The sequence below is a fragment of the Rhamphochromis sp. 'chilingali' genome (genome assembly GCF_963969265.1).
Source record: "Rhamphochromis sp. 'chilingali' genome assembly, chromosome: 8".
In the NCBI taxonomy this organism is placed as follows: Eukaryota; Metazoa; Chordata; class Actinopteri; order Cichliformes; family Cichlidae; genus Rhamphochromis; species Rhamphochromis sp. 'chilingali'.
The window spans coordinates 15,195,916-15,222,460 of NC_137935.1; the positions used below are offsets into that span (position 1 = coordinate 15,195,916).

At 43.1% G+C, this 26,545-nt stretch overlaps 1 protein-coding gene and 1 pseudogene across 2 annotated transcripts; both read right to left on the reverse strand.

Annotated features, from left to right (window-relative positions):
* Positions 1–11,798: 11,798 nt before the first annotated feature.
* Positions 11,799–15,514, reverse strand: LOC308401554 (extracellular calcium-sensing receptor-like; annotated as a pseudogene). Its single transcript has 6 exons — positions 15,285–15,514; positions 14,769–15,066; positions 13,831–14,625; positions 13,513–13,740; positions 13,239–13,362; positions 11,799–12,703 (listed from the first exon to the last, which is right to left on the reverse strand). The product of its transcript is annotated as an extracellular calcium-sensing receptor-like (transcript).
* A 4,483-nt stretch (positions 15,515–19,997) lies between these two features.
* Positions 19,998–23,913, reverse strand: LOC308401555 (extracellular calcium-sensing receptor-like; the record flags this gene model as incomplete). Its single annotated transcript, XM_080889829.1, has 6 exons — positions 19,998–20,914; positions 21,476–21,599; positions 21,797–22,024; positions 22,178–22,972; positions 23,214–23,511; positions 23,681–23,913. The coding sequence occupies 6 exons, from the start codon at positions 23,911–23,913 to the stop codon at positions 19,998–20,000; spliced, it is 2,595 nt and encodes an 864-aa protein (XP_080745955.1).
* Positions 23,914–26,545: the final 2,632 nt, after the last annotated feature.

Below are 26,545 nucleotides of genomic sequence, written 5' to 3' on the forward strand. Positions count from 1 at the left end.
CTGCTGCATCCATTTTTCTGTTTTCTCTTTTCTTCTTTCTTTTCCAACAATGCCTAGCACCCTCTTTTGGTCATTTGGAAAATTGTGGTCTTACACCTACCCTACCCTACCTACCTACCTACTAGCGTAATTTAATACGTTATAATAATATACAACATAATGTTTTATAGTATTTCTGGTTACACAATGAAAATTGTTTACATAGTCACATTACTAAAAATTTTTTTAACACATACTGTTCTGAATGTGAATAAATCATAAAGCAACAATCTGTTACATTTAAAAAAATTAATAAATAAAAGAAAAAAAAGCATCAAAGGACTTGAAAGTGTGCATAAGACAACTAAACTGCGTGCTGACAGAATTATTTCCATGGTAATGAAAAACTGAAGACAACACAACATCTAACCAAATTAAGAAAGCTCTCGAGTAGGTTGGTGCATTATTATTAGTGTCTAGGAACGGGACTTAAGAACAGATTCCCAGAAGTCCAGTTCCTTGGAACTGTTAAGTCTGCTTGTCTCTCGATCCCGTTTATTGATTCCACTTGTACTTCTGCTACAGTGAGCTAATTTGAGTTTCTGCTCCAGAGAAGGAAAATAGCGGCACAGTCTACAGTATGGATATGTACATTACTTTTATTTTTATCATACAAAAAGATGAGAGCACAACAGTAAAGTGCAAACATTTTCAGAAAAAAAAACAATACAATTTTGACTCTTTGCTAGCACCTGCACAGTGAGCATCATGTTGAATATTATTACACAGGAAAAAAACAACTACAGGGAGTGCAGAATTATTAGGCAAATGAGTATTTTGTCCACATCATCCTCTTCATGCATGTTGTCTTACTCCAAGCTGTATAGGCTCGAAAGCCTACTACCAATTAAGCATATTAGGTGATGTGCATGTCTGTAATGAGAAGGGGTGTGGTCTAATGACATCAACACCCTATATCAGGTGTGCATAATTATTAGACAACTTCCATTCCTTTGGCAAAATGGGTCAAAAGAAGGACTTGACAGGCACAGAAAAGTCAAAAATAGTGAGATATCTTGCAGAGGGATGCAGCAGTGTCAGAATTGCAAAGCTTCTGAAGCGTGATCATCGAACAATCAAGCGTTTCATTCAAAATAGTCAACAGGGTCGCAAGAACCGTGTGGAAAAATCAAGGCGCAAAATAACTGCCCATGAACTGAGAAAAGTCAAGCGTGCAGCTGCCAAGATGCCACTTGCCACCAGTTTGGCCATATTTCAGAGCTGCAACATCACTGGAGTGCCCAAAAGCACAAGGTGTGCAATACTCAGAGACATGGCCAAGGTAAGAAAGGCTGAAAGACGACCACCACTGAACCAGACACACAAGCTGAAACGTCAAGACTGGGCCAAGAAATATCTCAACACTGGTTTTTCTAAGGTTTTATGGACTGATAAAATGAGAGTGAGTCTTGATGGGCCAGATGGATGGGCCCGTGGCTGGATTGGTAAAGGGCAGAGAGCTCCAGTCCGACTCAGACGCCAGCAAGGTGGAGGTGGAGTACTGGTTTGGGCTGGTATCATCAAAGATGAGCTTGTGGGGCCTTTTCGGGTTGAGGATGGAGTCAAGCTCAACTCCCAGTCCCACTGCCAGTTTCTGGAAGACACCTTCTTCAAGCAGTGGTACAGGAAGAAGTCTGCATCCTTCAAGAAAAACATGATTTCCATGCAGGACAATGCTCCATCACACGCGTCCAAGTACTCCACAGCGTGGCTGGCAAGAAAGGGTATAAAAGAAGAAAAACTAATGACATGGCCACCTTGTTCACCTGATCTGAACCCCATTGAGAACCTGTGGTCCATCATCAAATGTGAGATTTACAAGGAGGGAAAACAGTACACCTCTCTGAACAGTGTTTGGGAGGCTGTGGTTGCAGTTTTCAAAAATACCCATGTAGGTGCAGACGTAGCGTAAAAGAGTTAGTAGTTTATTTTCTTACTACCTGTAGATTACTTGTATTTGCTTATTTGTTTACTAAATGTTTGAGGTGTGAAATAAACCACAATTGAGCAAAATATGCGTGTGTGTGGTTGGAGGATGTGCGTGTGCGTGCGAGGGGGGCGCGAACATTTTTCTGTAAAACAAAGGGGGGCCCAGCGAAAAAAGTTTGGGAACCCCTGGCCTAACCTAACATATGAAACAGGAAAAGGCCGCCGTGTAATCTCTTTATTTCAAAAAAGCATGTGTATTCTGAATACCACCTTTTTAAACTGTAAATGTAACAGAATACAGTTACTCATATATTGTATTTTAAATACATAACGGCGGTACATGTATTCCGTTACTCCTAATGTAAAGAGTCACTTTGACCATGAGCACCACAGCAGCCATTGTGTTCCAGTCCAACACAGTGCTTTATTTTGAATCCATTACTGCTTACCCTGCACTAAACTCCATGCAACCTTTAAATAAAAATCTACCTGCAGCACGTCTTACAACATGAAAAAACATAATGTCACATGTACAGACACAAAGTCCAAAACACGAGGACTTACTAATAAGGTTTAAATTTCCAATAATCAAATACCAATCAGAATGTCTCTTCTTCCTCTCCTGTCCTGTCTTTCTTATCTTACTCTATATCAAACTTTTTTCGTTAGGCCCTCCTTTCTTTTACAAGAAAAATGTTTGTTTTTTTTGAAAACGCAGCTTTTTCTGTCATGGTTTGCTGTGTGGCAGGCAGGAGAAGGACCCAAGATGCAGACTCACAGACACGGGGATAAACTCAAAAAACACAGCTTTATTGCTGGCCACGAGAAGTAATACAAAATAACCTAAAACTGGGAAAACTAAAGCATGAGCTGTACAAGGAACCGAACCACGGGGAGAATTACACACAACATGAGGGAGAACGCGACGCCGAACAGAGGGAGACTCAGACAGAAATACACAGAGGGTAAACGAGGAAAGTGGGCACACACGGGGAACACAGGTGACACTGATAATCATAACGAGACAGGGCGGGGTGAACTGAACATGACATGTACCGGCACAGAGGTTCAGACAGGAGGAGAGAGAGCACGGGGAAAACACAGACATAACGGGCTGGGGAAACATGAAACAACCACAAAGGGAGACGAGGGCTCATAAATACATAGAGGGCACACAGGGGGGAGAGAGAGCACGGGGAGAACTTAGACATAATGGGCAGGGGAAACATGGAATAAAACATAAGGAGAGACGAGGGCTCACAGATACACAGAGGGGCACACAGGGGGTAAAAGCCATGAAGGGAAAACACTTAGGGAACAACACAACAGGGCAACTCACAAAACATGGCCTAAATAAGGAACGAAATACAAAAATACAAGGAACTAAGAATACTGGGCCCACATGGCCCAGGACCATGACATCACCCCCCCCTAAAGGGCTGGCTCCCGACAGCCCAAACCCGAAAAACAAAACAAAAACAGAAAACAACCCACCCAGGGCGGGAGGCGGGGGACCAGGACAGAGGGACCAGAACGGGAAACAAAACAAACAACAGAAAACACAGGAGCACATGACCATAGTCCAAATAAAGTTCAGGGGGCCGACCCAGAGCCCACAGGCACAAGAGTTCACGGGTCACACGGTCGGGGGGCCGACCAGGCGGGTGGCACAGGTGACAGAGCTGGTCCGGAGGCCGGCCGTGCGGAAGGCAGCGGCGGCGGCAAAGGAGACGACGGAGCAGTTCAGGGGGCCGACCGCGCCGAAGGCAGCGGCGGCGGCGAAGGAGACGACGGAGCAGTTCAGGGGGCCGAGCACGGAAGGCAGCGGCGGCGGCGAAGGAGACGACGGAGCAGTTCAGGGGGCCGGCCGCGCCGAAGGCAGCGGCGGCTCTCCAGTCTCAGGCGTGCTGGCCGTGGCCTGGTGGGCACAGGACCAGACGAGGCAGGACCAGACGGTGGCGATGCGGGGGCCGGACCAGGCGTCGCTGCAGAGGCTGGGGCCGGACCCGGCGAGGATAACGACGCGGATGAAGCTGGACCAGGCGAAGCACAGGCTGAGGCTGGGCCAGACGAGGACGAAGACTCTGAGGCTGGAGCTGCAGCAGACGAAGACTCGGAGGCTGGAGCTGCAGCAGACGAAGACTCGGAGGCTGGAGCTGCAGCAGACGAAGACTCGGAGGCTGGAGCTGCAGCAGACGAAGACTCGGAGGCTGGAGCTGCAGCAGACGAAGCACAGGCTGGAGCTGCAGCTGACGAAGCACAGGCTGGAGCTGCAGCTGACGAAGCACAGGCTGGAGCTGGACCAGGAGGAGCAGAAGCAGAAGGTGGCTGGGTGGGCTCCTCGGGCCCTCCAGCTGACGTGACGCGAAGCGGTGGCGTCGCCGCAGGGTGCCAGATAGGCACACCTGGGAGTCCAACAGCAGACGCAGGACAAACAGTTATGAAGGCCCCTGGCTGGACTAGGAGCTGAGGAAACACAGGCTGCTGAGGCACAAACCCAGAGAGAGAGAGAGCAGGTAAAAAACAGTCCATAGGACTTAACAGCTTAACACAAGAAACCATGAAGTGGACAGTGGTAGGGACCACCAGTTCTGAGCCAGCAATCATTAGGTTCCCAGAGTCTACATCAGTCCGAAGGGGCTCAGAGGTTACTAGCCCAGTCTGTGTAGTCCTAGGAGAGGTCAACATAAGCTGGTTGGACTCAACCGGTGGTAGTGTGCGGCTCAGAGGAGCTGGTTCGACCATACGGAAAACAAAGACCGCCACTCGATCCACAAAAACAAAGCTTAGATCACCAGGAGCTGACTCCTGGAAAAACAGTAGATACACAGATATGGACCTAACCATTGGCACCGTGGTAGCATGACTGTGGTGTGTTGGATGGACGTGTTTGTTGGAACCCGTACCCGCAGTGATCTGTGGCTGCAGAGTGTTAACCCTATTGAGTGGAGAGACAGATACAGGTGAAACGGTACGTGAACCATTAACTGAAGCAGGTGACGCTTCAGGCTGAGAGAGGGTGGTTATGACATTGTTCGGGGCCAAAACCCTATCTAGTGACGAGTTCATAGAGGCAGGAGAAAATGGTGTCACATAAATCCTGACCCCAGCTTCCATCTCCTGAGTGGTGGTTATGGTGCTGGAGCAAAACAGTTCAGAACCACCTGGTTTGTTATCTATGGGGAGACAGGAGACGTGTTGCGACATTACAGTGTCCTGGTCACCATGATTTGCTGTTATGTGTGCATCTTGGTAACATGCTAGGGGTTCATGACCAGTGTTCACAGTCTCTGGTTCGTGAAAAGCAAGTGTAGCTAGGCACACCGGAGCACTAGCTATGCTTTCGTTGCCTTCATTCAGTGACTGATGGAGGAGCAGGGCCGGCTCAGGAGGGAAGAGAGAAACCACAGGCAACTCAGATTTAGTTGGAACTGCAGACACGGAAAGAGACACCAAAGGAAACACCTCCCTACTGCTATTAAAACCAAAGGCGGTGGGAAACCTTGTCAGTCTGTGAATCAAGTCTGTGGTCCCTGCCGGGTTGAGTGAAGCGGGAGCGGAACTGTCTCTGGCCTGCGGCTCGGTGAACGGCTCATTGCTAGCCACCTCACCGGCTAAGTCCGTAGCCTCCTCACATGCCTTCTGCTCAGAGGTAACTTGGAGCGACTGGACAGTTTCACTCACCTCCGAGCGTCGGGCGATGCGGTGGCAACGCGAACGCCGTTTTCTTTTGGCCGTGGGCCCCGTAGACGTGGGAGATGGAGGCTCCTGAGGCGTCGCAGCGGCTGAGGAGGCGGTAGTTAGCGGAGTGGCAGGCGGAAGTCCCAGGCAACTCCGGGGGCCCCCAAGGGCTAGCCGTGTCCCGCGGAAAACCTCATCGTAGGGGGGAGCGAGCCATGGCTCCTCTCGTAGCTCTTCCTCCGGTTGCGCGCATACGGCGCGCTGCCGCTCCTCGAGGTCGGAATCCGCGCCCCCCACAGCCACCTCGTGTTGCTCAGTGGAGGGCAGAACGGGCCGTGGCGGTGCGCGACAGCGGCGGGAACGCCGTTTCCTCTTAGGGGCAGCCGTGGGCTCAGCCTGGCCTTCCGTGGCGACCGGCTCCTCGCCCTCAGACCACATCCGTGCCAGGCAGGAAGCAGGAGACGAGTAGCCCGATCGCGGCGGCGAGGGGGGGTGGTCGGTCTGTGGTGGGACAGCTGACGAGAGCTCCTCCTCGGTGATAAGCCAGGGCTTCCAACGGAGCTCGTCCTCCCGATACGCCCGTAACACCTGCTGCCGCTCCTCTTCACCGAAGTCGCTGGCCTCTGGCATCTCCATGCGCCACGTAGTGTAGACAGGCGGTGGCGGAGATGTAGAAGCCGATGAGAAGCGAACAGGCGGCGTAACGGTGGTGAGCCCCATGGTCCCGATCCTGACCGTTTCTGGTTCTTTCTGGGACAGCTGCCCCGGACGGATGCCCACGGCGGACACAAGAAAGTCCTGGATGTGGGGGCGCAGCGCGCCGAATAGCCACGGGAGCCCGGACACCATCCGCTGAAGACGGACGGCTACGGTCTCCCGGTATTCGCCTCGAGGTAGCGTCGCCCATTCCTCACAGTGGTATTCCACCGTGTAGACCAAGTCGTCCTGGAGGTCCGCGGAGGGGTTGTGAGCTGCTGGGTCCAGTTCGGGGTCGCGTTCTTCTGTCATGGTTTGCTGTGTGGCAGGCAGGAGAAGGACCCAAGATGCAGACTCACAGACACGGGGATAAACTCAAAAAAAACAGCTTTATTGCTGGCCACGAGAAGTAATACAAAATAACCTAAAACTGGGAAAACTAAAGCATGAGCTGTACAAGGAACCGAACCACGGGGAGAATTACACACAACATGAGGGAGAACGCGACGCCGAACAGAGGGAGACTCAGACAGAAATACACAGAGGGTAAACGAGGAAAGTGGGCACACACGGGGAACACAGGTGACACTGATAATCATAACGAGACAGGGCGGGGTGAACTGAACATGACATGTACCGGCACAGAGGTTCAGACAGGAGGAGAGAGAGCACGGGGAAAACACAGACATAACGGGCTGGGGAAACATGAAACAACCACAAAGGGAGACGAGGGCTCATAAATACATAGAGGGCACACAGGGGGGAGAGAGAGCACGGGGAGAACTTAGACATAATGGGCAGGGGAAACATGGAATAAAACATAAGGAGAGACGAGGGCTCACAGATACACAGAGGGGCACACAGGGGGTAAAAGCCATGAAGGGAAAACACTTAGGGAACAACACAACAGGGCAACTCACAAAACATGGCCTAAATAAGGAACGAAATACAAAAATACAAGGAACTAAGAATACTGGGCCCACATGGCCCAGGACCATGACATTTTCTATGCGTTTGGGACTTTCGTCCACACATAAACGGCGTTTCGAATCACCGAAAACTGAGATTTTTTTAAAACTCCTTTTTTGCGTTTACGTGTGAACGAGGAATACAGAGTTCGTCACACAACCTCAAAGGTGTGTGCCTTTTTTCACGTCATGCTGTGCGCACGTTATTGTTTACATGAGATGAATTGCAGAATGGCAGATAGAGACAAAATATTGTTACTGTTAATCTGACTATCTTCAGGTTTTACACGCTTACATATACACACGCAGTTACTGTCCCCCCATTTAGAAAGGCAGAGGCATCATGGTGTAATTATTTTATGTGTAGTTGTTTTTTTCCTGTGTAATAATATTCAACATTGCTATCAATACATTTTTCAACATATGCCTCTCTGTGCAACATGGGCTTAAAAACGTCAACAACTGTAGGATACTGTTTAGACAGACGGGACAAATCGTGACAGGATCAGCCTGATATTATTTGTATCCCACTGTAACTTTACTGTATAAAGACTTAACATCTCCAAAATGTCAGGAGTAGTTAGTTATTACAACAAGTGATTGTGAACTAAAAACCAAGAATGTGGGATACTGTTTGTCTGTGATTTGAACAGCCCAACGCGTGCTCCCGACGCAGGGAAAACCAATTAAGCAGGGGAGACCTACCTTGGCACTTGTGCAGGTGAAGCCAAAGGGAAGGTATGCTTCACAATATTTTCTAGTCTTTGGCTTAGAATGAAGTTGGTTTGGAAACATATTCAGCTATGCTTCATCTCCTGCTTTGCGTTTGTGTGGGCGCCCCGTGCTAGCAGTGTCCAAGCAATTGTTTGTTTGTTTTTTTTCCTTTTTCATAGCGCTGCCTCCCCCCCCCTCCTGCAATGGCTCGGGCGGGCTTTGGAAAGCTCTGCTCTACAGTATCTCTGAGTGAAGTTACTTCTTTTTCTTTTTGCTCCCTGTGAAATAGTGATGGTAAATTTGATTCTTTTTACTGAATCGAGTTTTAATGAATCACTCACCAAAGTGAATCTGTTTTTTTGAGTCACTGAGTCAGTCGACCAGAGAGTGCAAAAAATATACATTTTCACTCAAACTTAATTTGTTTCTCTTTTCATGTAAATCCTACTGCTAAGATGAATGATTCTAAAAGAAAACAACTATTTTATAGAGCAAAAAAGAGCAAAAACATTTCTAAAATTAAGCAATTTCGTATCAAAATTGCTTAATAAACATTTATTTATTTTTATTTTAATATATTTTTATTTTTTATTTTATTAGTATTTTCCTTAAATGTGTTAAAAATATATTTTCTCATCTAAATGTCCACTGAGCTGTGAGCCAGGGGGCGGTAATGTGCCTTAACAGTGGTTGCCAACCAAGAAGAAGAAGAAGCTGTGAGCCAGGAGGGAGGGGGTGAGTGATTCGTTCGCTCTATGATTCAGCACAGGAGGGAGGGGGTGAGCGAGTCCTGAGTGATTCGCTTACGATTCAACACAGGAGGGAGGGGGTTAGCGAGTGAGTGATTCATTCGCTCTATGATTCAGCACAGGAGGGAGGGGGTGAGCGAGTCCTGAGTGATTTGCTTACGCTTACGATTCAGCACAGGAGGTAGGGGGTTAGTGAGTCCTGAGTGATTCGCTTAGGCTTACGATTCAGCACAGGAAGGGAGGGGGTGAGTAGCTCAAATGTGCTGTTAGCATGTTAGCAGAGCGATGCTACTGTGAACCGAGGAGCTATTTTCTTGATGTGAGCTTGTACTCAGGGTTTTTTCTTCAAGTTCAGAGCAGAATTTTTTTTGTTATGTTACTGGATGTTGTGTTTTTCTCCACAATTTTAATTATAAGCTAGATACATTGCTGCTAACAGCAACAGGGATGAGTCAGTGAGTTAGTTGGGCTTGTGAATCATGATTCATGAGTCAGTAAAGTGATTCTCGAGTATTGAACGATTCGTTCATGATTCGCGCATCACTACTGTGAAATACAGCTGCTGTAAATTTAGCTAGCAGACACACAGTGCAACAAACAGAAATGCTCCATTTGAAATTACCTGCTACTTTTTGCTCCTCTCACTCCTATTTTGAAGCGCTAGTTGAATGCAACTGTACGTTGGCCCCTAGAGACAAAGCACGTAAAAACTCCAAAACACTTGCAAACTCCAAAACACTTGCAAACTAAAAAACACATGCAAACTCCAAAACACGTACAAACTCCAAAACACTTGCAAACTAAAAACACATGCAAACTCCAAAACACGTACAAACTCCAAAACACTTGCAAACTAAAAAACACATGCAAACTCCAAAACACGTACAAACTCCAAAACACTTGCAAAATCCAAAACACTTGCAAACTCCAAAACACGTACAAACTCCAAAACACTTGCAAAATCCAAAACACTTGCAAACTAAAAAACACGTACAAACTCCAAAACACTTGCAAAATCCAAAACACGTACAAACTCCAAAACACTTGCAAAATCCAAAACACTTGCAAACTCCAAAACACGTACAAACTCCAAAACACTTGCAAAATCCAAAACACGTACAAACTCCAAAACACTTGCAAAATCCAAAAGACTTGCAAACTCCAAAACACGTACAAACTCCAAAACACTTGGAAAATCCAAAACACTTGCAAACTAAAAAACACATGCAAACTCCAAAACACGTACAAACTCCAAAACACTTGGGGTTTCTGGAATATTATGTTTTTGTTCCTGCAAACACTTTTTATGCAGTTTTTGCAAAGCTATATGTGGAAGGAAACCGTGACCTAGGACAAGCTGATGGCATAAGATGTAAGTACAACTCCTCCGGTTTCATATGCAAAAAAAATTATTGCGCTAGCTTATGTGGTTGCAGTGCTACCGCGATTTAAAAATAGTTATGCAAAACAGAGCGTGCCCGCTCCGACTGGTTTTAAAGGGTTAAGAAAAGTGTTTTGTGTAATTTGTGTAATACATTACTTTTGTAACGGTCATGGGTTGGTGACCCAGTGTTTTGTGTTATTATTAATATTTGATTTCATCATAGTTTATTATTAATAGTCTTTTTGGTTTATGGTATTGTATTTCTAGCTATCTAGTTCTTCTTTGGGGTTTCTAGTTCTTGGGTTTTGTTCCTGTGCCCCTCATGTTTAGTGTAGGCGTAGTTCTGTCTTCATGTTTATTTTCTTGTTCCCCAGTTAATCCTGTCCCCGTGCTCCATGTTCCCTCTGTTCAGTGTCAAGTCCATGCCTCTGTGCCTGTCATATGTTTCCTGTTTTCTTTTGATATTCCCTGTACTGTGTGCACTGTGTCTGGTTTTGCTTCCCTTGTCTCGTTAGGTCTGACTTGTCCCAGTTGTGTTACCCATATGGAAAAGATATATATAAATCTTATAAAGTTTGTATCTGTCTTGTGTGAAACTTGTATGAAAAGCATATAAGTGTGAAAACAGATATAAGATCCCTTGAAAAATTATATAATGAAACTTGTATGTTTTGGATACTTACTAAAACAATATATGAAAGTAATGCGAAAGTGGCCACTTTCATGAGTAAATCACGTAAGCCTTATATGATTTACTCATGAAAGTGGCCACTTTCATGAGTAAATCACATATAAGTTTTTACTATTTCTTTTCCGTATGGGTACCACCTGTTCCCCATCCTCTTGTTGTCCTGCTTGTGTATTTAAGTCCTGTGTTTCTTTCTGTTAGTTGTTGTGTTGTACCTTCATTGTGCTGCGTTTTCTCCTCTGTGCTTATGGTAACATTCTGGTTCTCTGTTCCTGGTTTTCTTTTCTAGTTTTCCCAGCTGTCTGATTAGAGTTTTGTGCTTTGAGTTTCTAGTTTGAGTTATCTTGTATTTCATGTTTGAGTTTTTCTAGCAAATAAAGCTGTCGCTTTGAGTTTAATTTTTGGGCCTGCATTTGGGTCCTTCCTCCTGCCTTTCACAGAGCGCACACCATGACAACTTTTTTGAGCAATGACTCTAACAACACTCACAATAAAGAGGAGAAATACCTCCACGTGGACAAACTTGTGCTATGTCTTTGATATCCTGCTTTGAGATGGTGGTGACTCTTAAAGTAGAGCCAAGTAGAGTAGGTTTGGGAAAGCTGAAGTCAGCTGAGAGTGAAGAAGTCACTTGGATGAGTGACAAAACATTTCTCCTACTGAAAACACTATGTCCAATGAACAGAATCAACTTTTTGATAGTAGATGGTAGAAGCAGTCTGCATGCCTACATGCATGGTTATATACACCTGTGATTGAAACACCTAAATTCAATAATTTCGATGAGTGAGCGTGAATACTTTTCGCAATATGACCATATTAATGTCACTGGTATATTCATATGCATTTTAAAAATACAATCTTTGTAACCGAAGGATGAAGTGAACTGTTGTTTGAATATCCAAACCATTGCTTACATATTGTTTTATTTATTTTTTTCAGAAAGATGATTATGGAGCTCCCTTTCCCATCATGTTCTTTTTTGTGTTCCTTTCTGGTTTCAGTAAGATGATATAACATTTGGGGAAAAAAATGCAAATCAGCAGTCCAAAACTGGAGGCAAGAATAGCAAATATTTCTACAGCAACACTGAACTTCCCTGGAGAGCTGACATACGCTGGGATAAATGTGATCCACACTGCACAAAATATCAGCATGCTAAAGGTGATAAACCTGGCTTCATTAAAATTATCAGGCAGTTTCCGAGCCAGAAAAGCAAAAATAAAACATAAGAGAGACAAAAGTCCAATGTAGCCAAGCACAGCCCAATAACCTACAACAGAGCCCAAAGCACACTCTAAGGTAATCTTATCTTTAAATTCTTTGAAATTCTTAAATGGAAAAGGCGGAGAAATTGTTAGCCAGATGACACATATGAATACTTGTATAAGAGTGAAACCTGTAACACAGAGTCTCTGCTGTGCAGGTCCAAACCATTTCATTACATTGCTCCCTGGACGTGAAGTCCGGAAAGCCACTAAAACAACCATTGTTTTCCCCAGAACACAAGAGATACAAAGGACAAAGGTGATGCCAAATGCTACATGTCGCAGCATGCAAGACCATTCAGAGGGCTGACCAATGAATGTCAGAGAACACAGGAAACACAATGTCAAAGAGAAGAGCAGCAGGAAGCTCAGCTCAGAATTGTTTGCCCTCACAATAGGAGTTTTCCTGTATTTGAAGAATATTAATGCCACACCAGTAGTCATGCATGTTCCAAATAAAGATGCAGCAGTCAGGAGTGCTCCCATAATTTCTTCATATGATAGAAACACTGCCTCTTTCTTAATACAGGCATCTTTTTTCTGATTTGGCCAAAACTCAGGGAGGCATCTCACACAGCTGACAGAATCTGCAAATTGATAATGAACCAGATGTTACACTTCATGAGTAGATTTTTCACTTTTCCCCAAGTGCATAATTTTCAGTGTTTACATCTACTTTATCCTATATCATTTCTACAATTACTCTAGTAAGCTACTGATGTCACACAATCATAAAGAGAAGAAGCAACATGTTTCCTGACATTTCTTCACTTTCTCATCAACATAGCAGATGATGCATTTCTTACATTGCTCCAGTTTCTACTCTGCACCTAGCCAAATATAGAGCATACAAAAATGAAAAGAGATCAACCTACAAACCCATGTTATCTGCTGAGTTGACTGTTTTGTTATATTTTTTTTATTTCTATTAACGTTGAAGATTTGGTGTCACCTGGAGTTGACTCTTGAACTGTGAAAAGACATCTGGCATAGGTCTTTTTGTCTGTTTCTTTTTTATAAGGTGTATAAGGTGTATTTTACTGGCTTTGGGGGATATGTGAATTAAACAAAAATGCAAAGCCTGCCTCACTAACTTCTAAAGTTTCTGTTAGAGCACAAAACCTGTAATGTTGCTGATCTCGCCATCTGCACATCTTATACAGTCATAGCAGCAAACAGGCCTTCCTTTCTGGAGAACCTTGCGTGTTCCTGGGGGACATTTCTCACTGCAAACTGACACAGGCACCTGTATGGATAAATGCACAATGACTACAACAAAAGTCCCTGTATCATTTGAGCTTTATTTTTCATTGCCTCAAATTCAAACCAAATTCAAACATTCAAAATTGAAATTGTAGCTTTTAATTACGGTTTTAATTATTTTCTAATACCTTACCTGCTTTGTGTTACTTTCCCAAATTAATGAGTTATTTTGCAAAGTCAGCTGTTTGTCTGGAGAAAGTGATGCATCGTAAAGACCAACTGTCACAAACTCCACAATACTGTTTTTTCTTGGCTGCCAGTTTATAATTTCATACTTTGCTGCTGGATCTCCATTCTCATCAAAGTAAACCTCATCACCTTCTTTTGTTTTGAAATAAATTTTTAGAATGCGCTGCAAAATCTAAGAAGACAAGCAGTCTGTTAATTTATTGAATCTCATTTTGTAACACAGACAGCACAACTGCTACTTTTTGTTCAAATGTAACCTCACCATGAATGGATCTAGCTGCACATTTTTGTTACATGTTTCATTACAGCTGAGGATTTTGTGAAGTGCATGGGCCACAGCATACACTCCTTTGTAGACATTGTTAAAGATAGACATAAGTGACATATCAGTGAAACTGTTTTGAACTCCAGTCATATCTTCATGTCCAGTGCACTCCCTCGGATTTTCTGCTGTTGAGTTCAACTCCTTGAACTTACAACTAAATAGTGTCTCCCAGAACTCAATAAAGAGTTCATTATTAGATGAATTCAGTGATTTTACATTCAGTATAAACTCTTTCAAGCCACTGACATGTGCTTTTGGAATTGAAAGACCAATGGCACCATCTAGTATGTGATGTATATCCATTGCAGCTATTTGGGAATCAGATATCCAAGACTCACTGCCTACCCACTGGTACCCAGTTAGGCCATGGACAGACAGTTTATTTATTAGCACATCCATATCCATGTGTGAAAGAAAGGCAATGATCACCTTGGAGGTTGAAGCCTTTATAGTTTCAATGATCTTTTAAATTTTTTCATAGGGATCTGTCCTAAAAAAAGATACAGAATACTCTAGACAGATGCCCAGCTGCTGTGCAGTTTCTGTGAATGTGGCCATGCCATTATTTCCATAATCATCATTGGTTCGAATAGCTCCAACCCAAGTCCATCCAAAGTACTTGACCAAATGGGCCAGGGCTCTGCTCTGGTAGTAGTCACTTGGTATTGTTCTGAGGAAGGATGGGTACTTGGTTTTGTCACTGAGACAAGCACATGTGGCAAAGTGACTGATCTAAAAGAAAGGAAAAAGAACTCATTCACATGGAAAAACACAAAGAATGATATATATTGATAAAGTGGAACAATAAAGGCAAATGGTTTTTGTTGGGGTTTTTTTTTTCCAGAAATTCTTACATTTCTACCAATCCTACCTACCATTGGTATATAAAATGGCCCAATTACAGTTGATATTGCCATGCAAGGAGATGAAGAAGTCTCTCCCAAAATGGTCTGCACTGATGCAGGTCTGGTACAGGGTACTCCAGACACTGCAGAAAAAAATTCATTACCATTTACTAAGGCAAGTGCAACTTTTATACCTCTGGCAATGGAGCCACAAGTATCATACATTTTATAGCCCAGAGAGACTCCTGGCAGTAGATCTGAACTGTTGTTAATCTCCTCAATGGCAAAACGCATAGCCTGGGCAAACTGGAACTCTCTGAAATTCAAACTTGATCCAAACAGTAAATAATTGATATAATATTTAGTTTCACATTGAAGAAGACACAGAACATTGTTAAATGTCACTCAGTTAAAATCAATCCGTCAGTAACACAACTGAAATACATGAATATCTAAACCAGAATGAGACAAAAGACCTGACACCTTTTTTTTTTGGAGACCACTTTTAGATATTTCAAAATTGAATAAATTTTTGCAATGTTATACCTGGTACATTGCAGTGGTAGTGGTTTCTGCATGTAGTTATCCTTTCTGTCTTTCCAGCTGCTGTGAAAAGAGAACATCCCTCCTAGTATAATATCCCCATTCTTAGACAGTTGGGGGTTCTCAGGGTCCCCTCTTCTCTTGCATATCTCCTCACTATGAGAGAAACACGCTACCAATAACAGTTGTAAAAATGCCCACCCCTGTTCTGGCCATTTCTGCGTAGATGGCATGCTGTCTGGAAAACCTAAACCACTGGGTGGCATTATATGGCACTGTATACAGTAAGACTTGTATTTATACATTTTAAAGTAGCAAAAATTAATCCCTGTGGAACAAAAAGGTGGGGTGAGAGGAGTAACTCTGTGATATACTATAGTCTTATTCAAAATATATTCTATATGTGCTTAAATCCCAAATACGTATTTGTTATCAATTTTTTAATTGACTGAGATACAGTTTAAACTACATTTTCTTTAACTTTAATTAGACTCAAGAGAATCTGATTTAGTGCTGGCTCAAAACAACAACCTGCTTTCTGATTTAGGGCTGGCTCAAAACAACAACCTGCTTTGTTATCTTATATGCAATGTTTTTCTAAACAAAGGAATATCCTGCTAGTGTTGTAGTTTAGCTTGTACTTGTCTGCTGTCTGGAGGCAGAAGGGTTGCATGTCTAATCTGCTAACAATAAATAACTTTATCAGGGTTAAATATGCGTGTTTATGCATATTTGTGTGTTTGAGCCTTGTTCAAAACATGAAGCTTGAGGTGAGAAGGACAATTAGGATGTTGTTGGCCTTCTCTCACCCTTCTGTATGATTCTTCATATATTGAGTCTGTTCTGTTCTTTAAAATAAATACAACCTGTAGCCACTTCTAACATGTTTCCTTACATATTGTAACGCACTCGATTACAAGTTAGTTGATTGTTGTGTTATTGTGTTCACATTGCCACTCACTTATGGCATAGCTGCTCCACAGTCTAGAGGCCGTTAAGCCTATCAGTCATATCAGCTAACTATGACAGAGTAGCAGAGCATGCTTGTGGCTGGCTGAGAGCATTTGGGGAGTGGGAGCATACTTGCCAACCTTGAGACCTCATAATTAGGGAGACATTCAAAAGGGCTGTTGTGGGGCCATCTCACACTTCATCCATGGAAGCCATGACAGTGGGATTAAGGAGGTCCTCAAAATATTCTTTCCATAGCTTGAATATTTTCTCAGCTGAAGTCCGCAGCGCTCCACCAACACTATACACAGTGTAGGTAGAGCAATCGCTTTCCCCTCCTAAGTCGCCTGACAGTGTGCCAGAATCTCTTTGAGGCAGTCCGAAAGTCTTTTTCTGTGGCCTCTTCGAACTCCTCCCACACCCAAAATTTTGCTTCAGCCACTGCCCAAGCCGTGTTCCACTTGGCCTGTTGGTAGCTATCAGCTGCCTCCAAATTCCCACAGGCTAACCAAGCCCGTTACCATGTTCAAACACGGTGTTCCTTATGGCCAAACTGTGTTTTGCACAGAAGTCCAACAACAATCAGATCCGGGAGGCCGTTTGCGCCCCTTCAGGTCTCACTGTCATTGCCCACATGAGCATTGAAGTCTCCCAGTAGGAACACAGAGTCCCCAGGTGGAGCACCCTCTACCACCCCACCCAGGGACTCCAAGATGCTGGGTACTCTGAACCGCCACTTGGTGCATAAGTGCAGACGATGGTCAAGACCCGTTACCCGACCCGAAGGCGCAGGGAACGAACCCTCTTGTCCACTTGAAGAAAGCCCAATGTACGGACAGGAAGCCGAGGAGATACTAGGATACCCGCTCCAGTCCACCACCTCTCTCCAGGAGACTGGTTCTAGAGCCCAAGCCGTGCATTTAGGTGAGCCCGACTATATCCAGCTGGTACCTCTCAACCTCACACACTAACTCAGCCTCTGTCCCCATCAGAGAGGTAAAATTCAATTTCCCAATTGCCAGTCTTGGTATCCAGGTATCAGTCCGCCAGGGCCTCTGCTCCTGACCACCACCCAGCTCACAATGCACCCATGACCCCTACGGTGCCTCCTGCAGGACGATGGGCCCATGTCCTTTTTTTGGGCTGTGCCTGGCCAAGCCCCATGGACTAAGGCCTGGCTTGCCCTTGGGCACCCTCCCTGGGCCTGGCTTTAGGGAGGGGCCCCGGCAACCCTATCATGGGCAGGGTGAACTGTTCCCTAAGTGTTCTTCTCATAGGGGCCTTCTGAATCACTCTGTGTTTGATCTAATCCCTCACCCAGAAGACCCTAGGTGAGGGATTTCCAGGTACGTCGAGGCCTGTGTATTTTAGCTCTGTGTTTGTCTTTGCTCAGTGTCGCGTCGTACAATCAGATTTTGCCTGTGTGTTCTAGTTTGTGTTTTTCCCTGGTTTGATTTCTGTTTTCTGCAGTCAGTGTTCAGTTCATGTTTTGTTTTTATCGCCAGCTATAAAGCTATGGTTTTCAGCGAGTCCTGCTTTTGGATCCTCACCTCTGCCTACCCGCACACAGAGCCCTGACAGAATGAAAAGGAAATTAACAAAACAGGCCAAGCAGATGGTCACAAAACCTATGGATTTGAAGACTAAGATAAAAACATGCAGTAGCAGCAGCACTGGCATCACAACAACAGCTGAATCCACCAGGTCTTTGGGGGCCCCCTCCAAACCAGCCCACAATGGATTATCAGCAAATACCATTGCGAGGAAGATGAACTAATGATTTTATATGTTATTACAAATTACTTTTGCTACAGTGAATGAATGTCATTTCTGTTAATCATCAGCCTAATAATTAGGTCTGATCTTGTCATATTGCCTTGACCTGACTGTCTCATTAATGCTGTTGTTACTGAACATCACCAGCAAATGCTATTGTATCATTACTGAGAGAAATCATGATGTGTAAAGAATTAAAAGGTTTACACTGCATGATTGCTTTGCACATGAGTCACACCCCTGCTAAATGTTATGTTCTGAGTTCTTTGTTTTCAGAGCGTCCAACATGACCACACCACCCAACTAAATGCCAAAGGAGGGTAATTATACATGTTTACTATAATGCAACAGAGGTAGGTGAAGTGCAGCAAAGCTTTCATGGTTTAATAAAATAATAAACATTGTGAATTGGTCCAATACCAGATACCTATTTCCAAGTCTGATCTATTGTGGTTCTGTGGAGGAAAAGACTTGGATTTCCTGCTTGGATGTGGTTAGGAACCTGTACAATGGTAAGACTAGTGCTTCCAGTGACTGTAATAGGGTACTGGTCAAACCTAACTCCAATACTTTTGTGGTTAAGATGATTCCTCAATTTTAATATTGATTTCATAAAGATTGTGATACAAATTGGTGTTATTGAAGTTCTAAGATGTGTGTCTAATGAGCATGTGTTACCTAATTAAATTGTAAACGTGTTTACATTCATCCTGTTGGGGAATCCCTAATAACATGTGGACCAGACTATAATATCCAATTGGCTAACTTAATCTGATGATAACATTGCAGGTCCATTTGAAAAATTTGTTTTCAAGTCAGTGAGGGTGGTATAGAACAGGAAGTCCTTAGACTTCCCCTCTCCGCTCTTGGCGTGTTTGGTATTGTGTGCTGCACTCTCATTCCTAAAAACATAGCTTCAGATGCCATTGTTAGAGTATGGCAGAGGACCTGAAAAGTGAAGACGACAGTCAAGGAAGCCAGAAGGAAGGTACTGAGAGAGGAAACTTCGGTTTTTTGTTCTTTTTCCCTCCAACATTCAGGTCATCAGGCTTGTCCAGAGGACCTCATTTTGCACTCTCCTGATGGGAAAGGATGATGGCCTGTAAGGTCCATTAACTTTTATTAGAAGAGTGACAAATTTTTCTCACCTTCTGGGGACTTCTGAAACAGGTTTAAGAGAGGAAGACCACTCTGGTCCAATATCACATTGATACCAAGAAAGGACATGAGGCTTTAAGATGGATTATGGATTTACATGTTAAAAGGTGTGAAAGTAGAGATTTGTTTTAATTTTTTTAAACAAATTTTTAATATGTGTGCCCCATTGTCTTACATATTACAATTACCTCACAATTTTTATCACGCACTTATATTTTATCTAAAATAACACAGTTATATCTTATCTTTTATTACACAAATCGGTGTTGTAGAATAGAGTGTTGAAAAGATAATGTCACGCCCATCCAAAACCAGACTGCTTAAAAAATACCACAAGGAATAAGTTTTCTGTTTAGACAGTCGGTGGTTTTTTATCTGTTCTTCTCATTGCAGAAGGAGATATCCATACCAGGGTGTATGGTGATCCATGGAATGGACCCAAGGCAAATAATGGGAAACAAGTCCACGACCACAACCTCCCCCGAAAAATTTTGGCCAATCAAATTAACATTTTGTTTTTCTATCTCATAATAAAAGTGTTTACTACCTGGGTGCTCTTTATTCGTACAGATTGCTGAGCTGTCTTCTCTCATAAGATTGAACCCAACAGTAGTGAGAACTGTGCACTATGAATTAAGTGTGTGTCAATCATAATATACTCAAAAAAAAATTTATTTTATTGAATCATAAATGTTAAAGTCAGGCATTGTCTGAATGTTTGCTTAGTCATTCTGACCACACGCTAAACACCTCAGGGTACAAAAAAAAAAAAAAAACAGCACAGAAGCACACACACAAACTTAATATTTTAATTAAATAACTTATTTATTTTCATGATGGTGGTCGTGGAGCACCCTTCCCCATCATGTTCTTTTTTGTGTTCCTTTCTGGTTTCAGTAAGATGATATAACACTTTGGAAAAAAAATGCAAATCAGCAGTCCAAAGCTGGAGGCAAGAATAGCAAATATTTCTACAGCAACACTGAACTTCCCCGGAGAGCTGACATATGCTGGAATAAATGTGATCCACACTGCACAAAATATCAGCATGCTAAAGGTGATAAACTTGGCTTCATTGAAATTATCAGGCAGTTTTCGAGCCAGAAAAGCAAAAATAAAACATAAGACAGACAAAAGTCCAATGTAGCCAAGCACAGCCCAGTAGCCCACAGATGTGCCCAGAGCACACTCTAAGGTGATCTTATCTTTAAATTCCTTAAAGTTTTTAAATGGAAAAGGAGGCGAAACTGTTAACCAAATTATACACATGATAAGTTGTATAAGAGTAAAACTTGTAACACAGAGTCTCTGCTGTGTAGGTCCAAACCATTTCTGAACATTACTACCTGGACGCGTTGCCCGGAAAGCCATCAAAACAACCATTGTTTTCCCCAGAACACAAGAGATGCAGAGCACAAAGGTGATCCCAAAAGCTACATGTCGCAGCATGCAGGACCATTCAGAGGGCTGACCAATGAATGTCAGAGAACACAGGAAACACAATGTCAAAGAGAAGAGCAGCAGGAAGCTCAGCTCAGAATTGTTTGCCCTCACAATAGGAGTTTTCCTGTATTTGAAGAATATTAATGCCACACCAGTAGTCATGCATGTTCCAAATAAAGATGCAGCAGTCAGGAGTGCTCCCATAATTTCTTCATATGATAGAAACACTGCTTCCTTCTTTATGCACGTGTCTCTTCTTTCATTTGACCAAAATTCAGGGGGACATCTCAAACAGGTAACAGAATCTGCAAATTAATGTTAACACAATGTTAGAATTCTGGAGATTTACTAGATTTATGCGTTTGAATCTACTTTACAGCATATTATACTCACTAGCACACTAACTATTACTCTACATTGGTCAGGCTACTGCTAAAGCTACACAATGAGAAGATGAGAAAAAATGCGTTGACAATGCTTTTGCACAGTCAATATGAAAAATGGTAAATAAGTCACTTCAAACATCGTTGACCATTTTTCAGTAAAACTGACACTGTTTCTGAACAAACTGCAGCATCAAGAAATTACATGCTGTGGTATAAAGCAACTGGTGCTGGAACAACAGCGAAAGTTATGATAGATAGGGCAGGTTTTGAAGCAGGGAGTGTGCTCATATTATTCACAGTAGGCTGAAACAGCCCCATATTTCACTCTTCATTTGCTTTATGTATAGAAAAAAAGAGCAAAATTATTAAAATTTCTGAGGGGTTTCCTCAATGTTGCGAAAGAATGAAAAAATATGCTGGAACATGAACAGTTATATTGCTTGTAGTTCATTAAAGTTTTTTATTGAAATATTACCACACCTGTAGTGTTGCTTATCTCTCCCTCTGCACATCTTATACAGTCATAGCAGCAAACAGGCCTTCCTTTCTGGAGAACCTTGCGTGTTCCTGGGGGACATTTCTCACTGCAAACTGACACAGGCACCTGTATGGATAAATGTACAATAATAACCATGGATAAACTGCATGTATGATGATCTTTACAATCATTTCTTAATTTTATATGCATATTTTATATTTATATGCATGAAGTTCAAATGTTTTAAAATAACACCTGGTTATAATTAATTCTTTATTCTTAATAAGCTTATTATTTGTACTCATTGTTTATTGATCACTCACCTGCTTTGAGTTTCTTGCCCAGATTAAAGAGTTATTTTGCAGAGTCAGCTGTTTGCCTGGAGAAAGTGATGCATCATAAAGGCCAACTGTCACAAACTCCACAATGCCGTTTTTTCTTGGCTGCCAGTTTATAATTTCATACTTTGCTGCTGGATCTCCATTCTCATCAAAGTAAACCTCATCTCCTTCTTTTGTTTTGAAGTAAATTTTTAGAATGCGCTGCAAAATCTAAAAACATATGTAATAAGGCAGTTAATACACTGACGGATATTTAATAGATCTGCTGGCTTAATGACATTATCAACATATGTTGTCTTCAAATTTAAACAATTCTTCTTGTAACTCGATTTGAACAATAAAATTTTAGATTTTTAGGCTCACCATGAATGGATCTAGCTGCACATTTTTCTCACATGTTTTATTACAATTGAGGATATTGTGAAGGGCATGGGCCACTGCATACACTCCTTTATATACATTGTTAAACATAGGCATGAGAGACATGTCAGTGAAGCTATTTTGAACTCCAGTAAGATCTTCATGTCCGGTACACTCTCTTGGATTTTCTGCTGTTGACTTCAACTCCTTGAACTTACAGTTAAATAATGCCTCCCAGAACTCAGTAAACAAATCATTATTAGATGAATTAAGAAGTTTCACATTCAGCATGAACTCCTTCAGGCCAGTGACGTGTGATTTGGGAATGTAAAGACCAATGGCACCATCCAGTATGTGATGTATATCCATTTTTGCGGTTTGAGAATCAAATATCCAAGACTCACTACCTACCCACTGATAACCAGTCAGATTGTTGAGAGAAAACTCATGTAATAGCACATCCATATCAAAGTGGGACAGAAAGCCAACAATCACCTTGGAGGTTGAAGCTTTTATAATGTCAATGATCTTTTGAATTTTTTCATAGGGATCTGTCCTAAAAAAAGATACAGAATATTCCAGACAGATGCCCAGCTGCTGTGCAGTTTCTGTGAATGTTGCCATGCCTTTATTTCCATAATCATCATTGGTTCGAATAGCTCCAACCCAAGTCCATCCAAAGTACTTTACTAAATAGACCAGGGCTCTGCTCTGGTAGTAGTCACTGGGTATTGTTCTGAGGAAGGATGGGTACTTGGTTTTGTCACTGAGACAAGCACATGTGGCCAAATGGCTGATCTAAGAGGGGGGGGAAAGGCCATGAAAAAGACAAAGAACGAGATAAAATTAAAGATGTTACAAGGAATAATAATGACAATAGTCACATTGACCATTAAAAATGAAAAACATTTTTTGCACACATCCACATTTAATTTCAGTTTTCACTGTGTTAAGCACATTATATCCCCACAAAGAGGCCTATCTAAAATGAGTCACATTTGTGTTTCCAGAAAAAAATATTTTTAGCTATTCTACCCACCATTGGTATATAAAATGGCCCAATTACGGTAGCTATTGCCATGCAAGGAGAGGAAGACGTCTCTCCAATTATAGCCTGCACTTGTGCTGGTTTGGTACAAGGGGCCTCAGGTGCTGTGAAAATAATTTGATTACCATTCATCAAGGCTAGTGCAACTTTTATGCTTTGGGCAATGGAACCACAAGTATCATACATTTTATAGCCCAGAGAGACTCCTGGCAGTAGGTCTGTACTGTTATTAATCTCCTCAATGGCAAAAAGCATAGCCTGGGCGACCCGGAATTCTCTGGAATTCAAACTTCATTCAAACAGTGAAAAAGTTGACAATAGATTACTAACACATAAGATACTGAAATCAGTCAGTTATATTAATAGGAAAAAAACAAGAAACAAGAAAAAAATGTTTGGGGTTTTTTTCATCTTAGATCATTCATCCTTTCTAAATTTATTTTTATAATGTTATTTACCTCGTGCATTGAAGTGGCAGTGGTTTCTGCATGTAGGTATCCTTTCTGTCATTCCAGCTACTGTGAAAAGAGAACATCCCCCCCAGTATAATGTCCCCATCCCTAGATAACTGGGGGTTCTCAGGGTCCCCTCTTTGCATGCACACAGATTCTTTAGCCTGAGAGAAAGATGCCACCAGTAACAGTCGGAAAAGTGCCCACCCCAATTCTGGCCACTTCTGAGTAAATGACATGCTTTCTGTAAAAACTGAACCACTGGGTGGCATTGCAAGTAACCTAGTCTAAGTGAAACATGCAGACTTTATTTATACATTTTGAAGCAGCAAAAATGAATAACAGAACCATCATGCTTCTTCTATGTGGAAGGAAAAGGAGGGGCCAGAGGAGTGGCCCTGCAAAACACTACACTACTATACAATATCATTATTGATTGAATCAGATGCAATATAACATTTATAGTTTCAATAGGTCCATGAAGATTCAAGAAAACCTTTATTATCTTTTAAGATTATATTTGGAAATGTTTTAATTTGATAAATGAAACCATATGATCTCCTTTCTTTCACTGTTGTATTTTCAATCAGTTTTTCCAATATTTGCACAACGAGCAAACAGGAAGAAAAAAAAAATCAGACATGTTTATATTCTGGTTTCAGTTTGTGTACAGTGAGGAAAAACAGCCATCTACAGTTTTTGAGGAGTGAAGCTATTCAGTTCTATTCAGTTCAGTTGATATTTATTTATACTCTTTCTCTGCAATTGATCTCTCTGGGTTAACTTGAGAAATCACCTTCTCCAAACCATCAAAATTTTTCAGACCTTATTCCTACAAGACTGCTCAAAGAAGTCCTACCACTTGTTAATGTTCCAGTCTTAAATATAATCAGTCTATCTCCATTAATGGGTTATATACCACAGGCATTTTGGGGGGCAGTGATTAAACCATTACTTTAAAAGCCATCACATAACCCAGCTGTCTTAACTAAAGACACCACCAGGTTCAGCAGACACGTCTCCTCCTCCGTCGGCCCTGGTCGCAGCCATCTCGCCGCCGCCTCCTCCAGCTGACGAGCCCAAGTGAATGGCTGCTCCCCCGCTGACATCCAGCTTGCTTGAAACCGCCTCCGGTGGTCCTCCGGGGTAAGCCCGAGCCGATCTAGCACTGCCCTGCAGACATTGACGAAGACGCTCGGGGACGCAGGGGGCAGGCTGAGGGCCGCCATCTGCGCCTCCCCTGGCAGCAGCGGCAGCAGCCTGGGAGCCCACTCCTCCTCAGGCCACCGGCAGGCAAGCACCGTGGCCTGGAATGTCTCAATGAATGTCAGCGGATCCTCCCCATCACCCATCCGGTCCAGCATCACCAACAGTGGGGGAGGCTGAGGCGGCGCAGCCGGACCTCCCAGCGACTGTTGCAGCGCCGCCGTCTGCTGTACCGCTTGCTGGCGAAGCAAAGACAGCTGCTGGTCCTGGACCGCCGCCTGCCGAGCAGACATAGCAGCCAGATCCTGCATTATCTGCCCCAGAATCTGCAATGGCTGGACAGGTGGCTGGGCGGCAGGCTGGGCGGCAGGCTGGGCGGCGGGCTGACCTGGCAGGGGTCCGACATGGTAAATGGTAAATGGCCTGTATTTATATAGCGCTTTACTAGTCCCTAAGGACCCCAAAGCGCTTTACATATCCAGTCACCCACCCATTCACACTCGCATTCACACACTGGTGATGGCAGCTACATTGTATTTAAAACAATTCTGATCATTTAAACATTAAATTATTGGTACATGTGGTAATGCTAAACAAGACTTTGTTCATGAAATAAGAGAAATGTGGAAACAATGTGCTCAAGCACATGTTCTTATGTTTCAGGTACATGGGCCAGACGTGGCCGTCAAAAAGGCCAGGTGGGTCTGGTACCAGGTAGTTTCTTGAGCACACTCACACCCGTCACCTTGATTCTGGGAGGGAAGAACCCATGTTATGTGGACCAGTACTGTGACATTTCCACCACTGTGCAGCGCATTGCTTGGGCACGTTTTCATAATGCTGGACAGAGTTTGGTGGCTCCTGACTACATTTTATTTTGTAGTCAGTACATTTTATTGTGATGTAGACATCACGGCGTACACCTGGGTTTCGACACCACTTGTGACACAGGACCCACATACACACACGTCTGGGTTGTGCTTGTAACTGTGCTTTATTCAAAATACAGTGTCTTTTCCTCCTGCGGTTTCCGGGATCAGCCTTGGACGCAGCCACTCCGTCACTCCCCGTGTGTCAGCTCCTTCTCAGTGCCAAAGACATAAGACAGGTCTCCCTCATTAAACAGTTCTGCACACCTGTTCCCTCCCCACCTCCGTGCTGCCCTGTGCACTCACTGCGCCACCCCTCCTTTGCAGCAGGGCAAAGACAACGCCCCGCCACTGTGGATTTAGGGCATGTCTTGCTAGATATCAGTTTAGCGCTCGATGCTGTTGATCACGGTATTTATTACAAAGATTAGAGTATGCCATAGGAATTAAATGTACAGCATGGCAGTGGTTGGAATCATGTCTATCTAATAGACTCCAGTTTGTTTTTATAAATGGGGTGACTTCTTTACACTGTGAAGTAAATTATGGAGTTCCACAGGATTTCATGCTATGAAAAATTCTATTTATATTATGCATGCTTCCATTGGACAGTATCATTTTAAGGCATTGCTATGCAGATGATACCTAGCTCTGTCTAACTATGGGGCAAGATGACACACGCCAGTTAGTTAAACTGTAGTAATGTCTTAAAGACTTGAAGACCTTGATGAGCTATAAGTTCCAGGCTTGAATTTCTGTGTAAATGGTAAATGGCCTGTATTTGTATAGCGCTTTA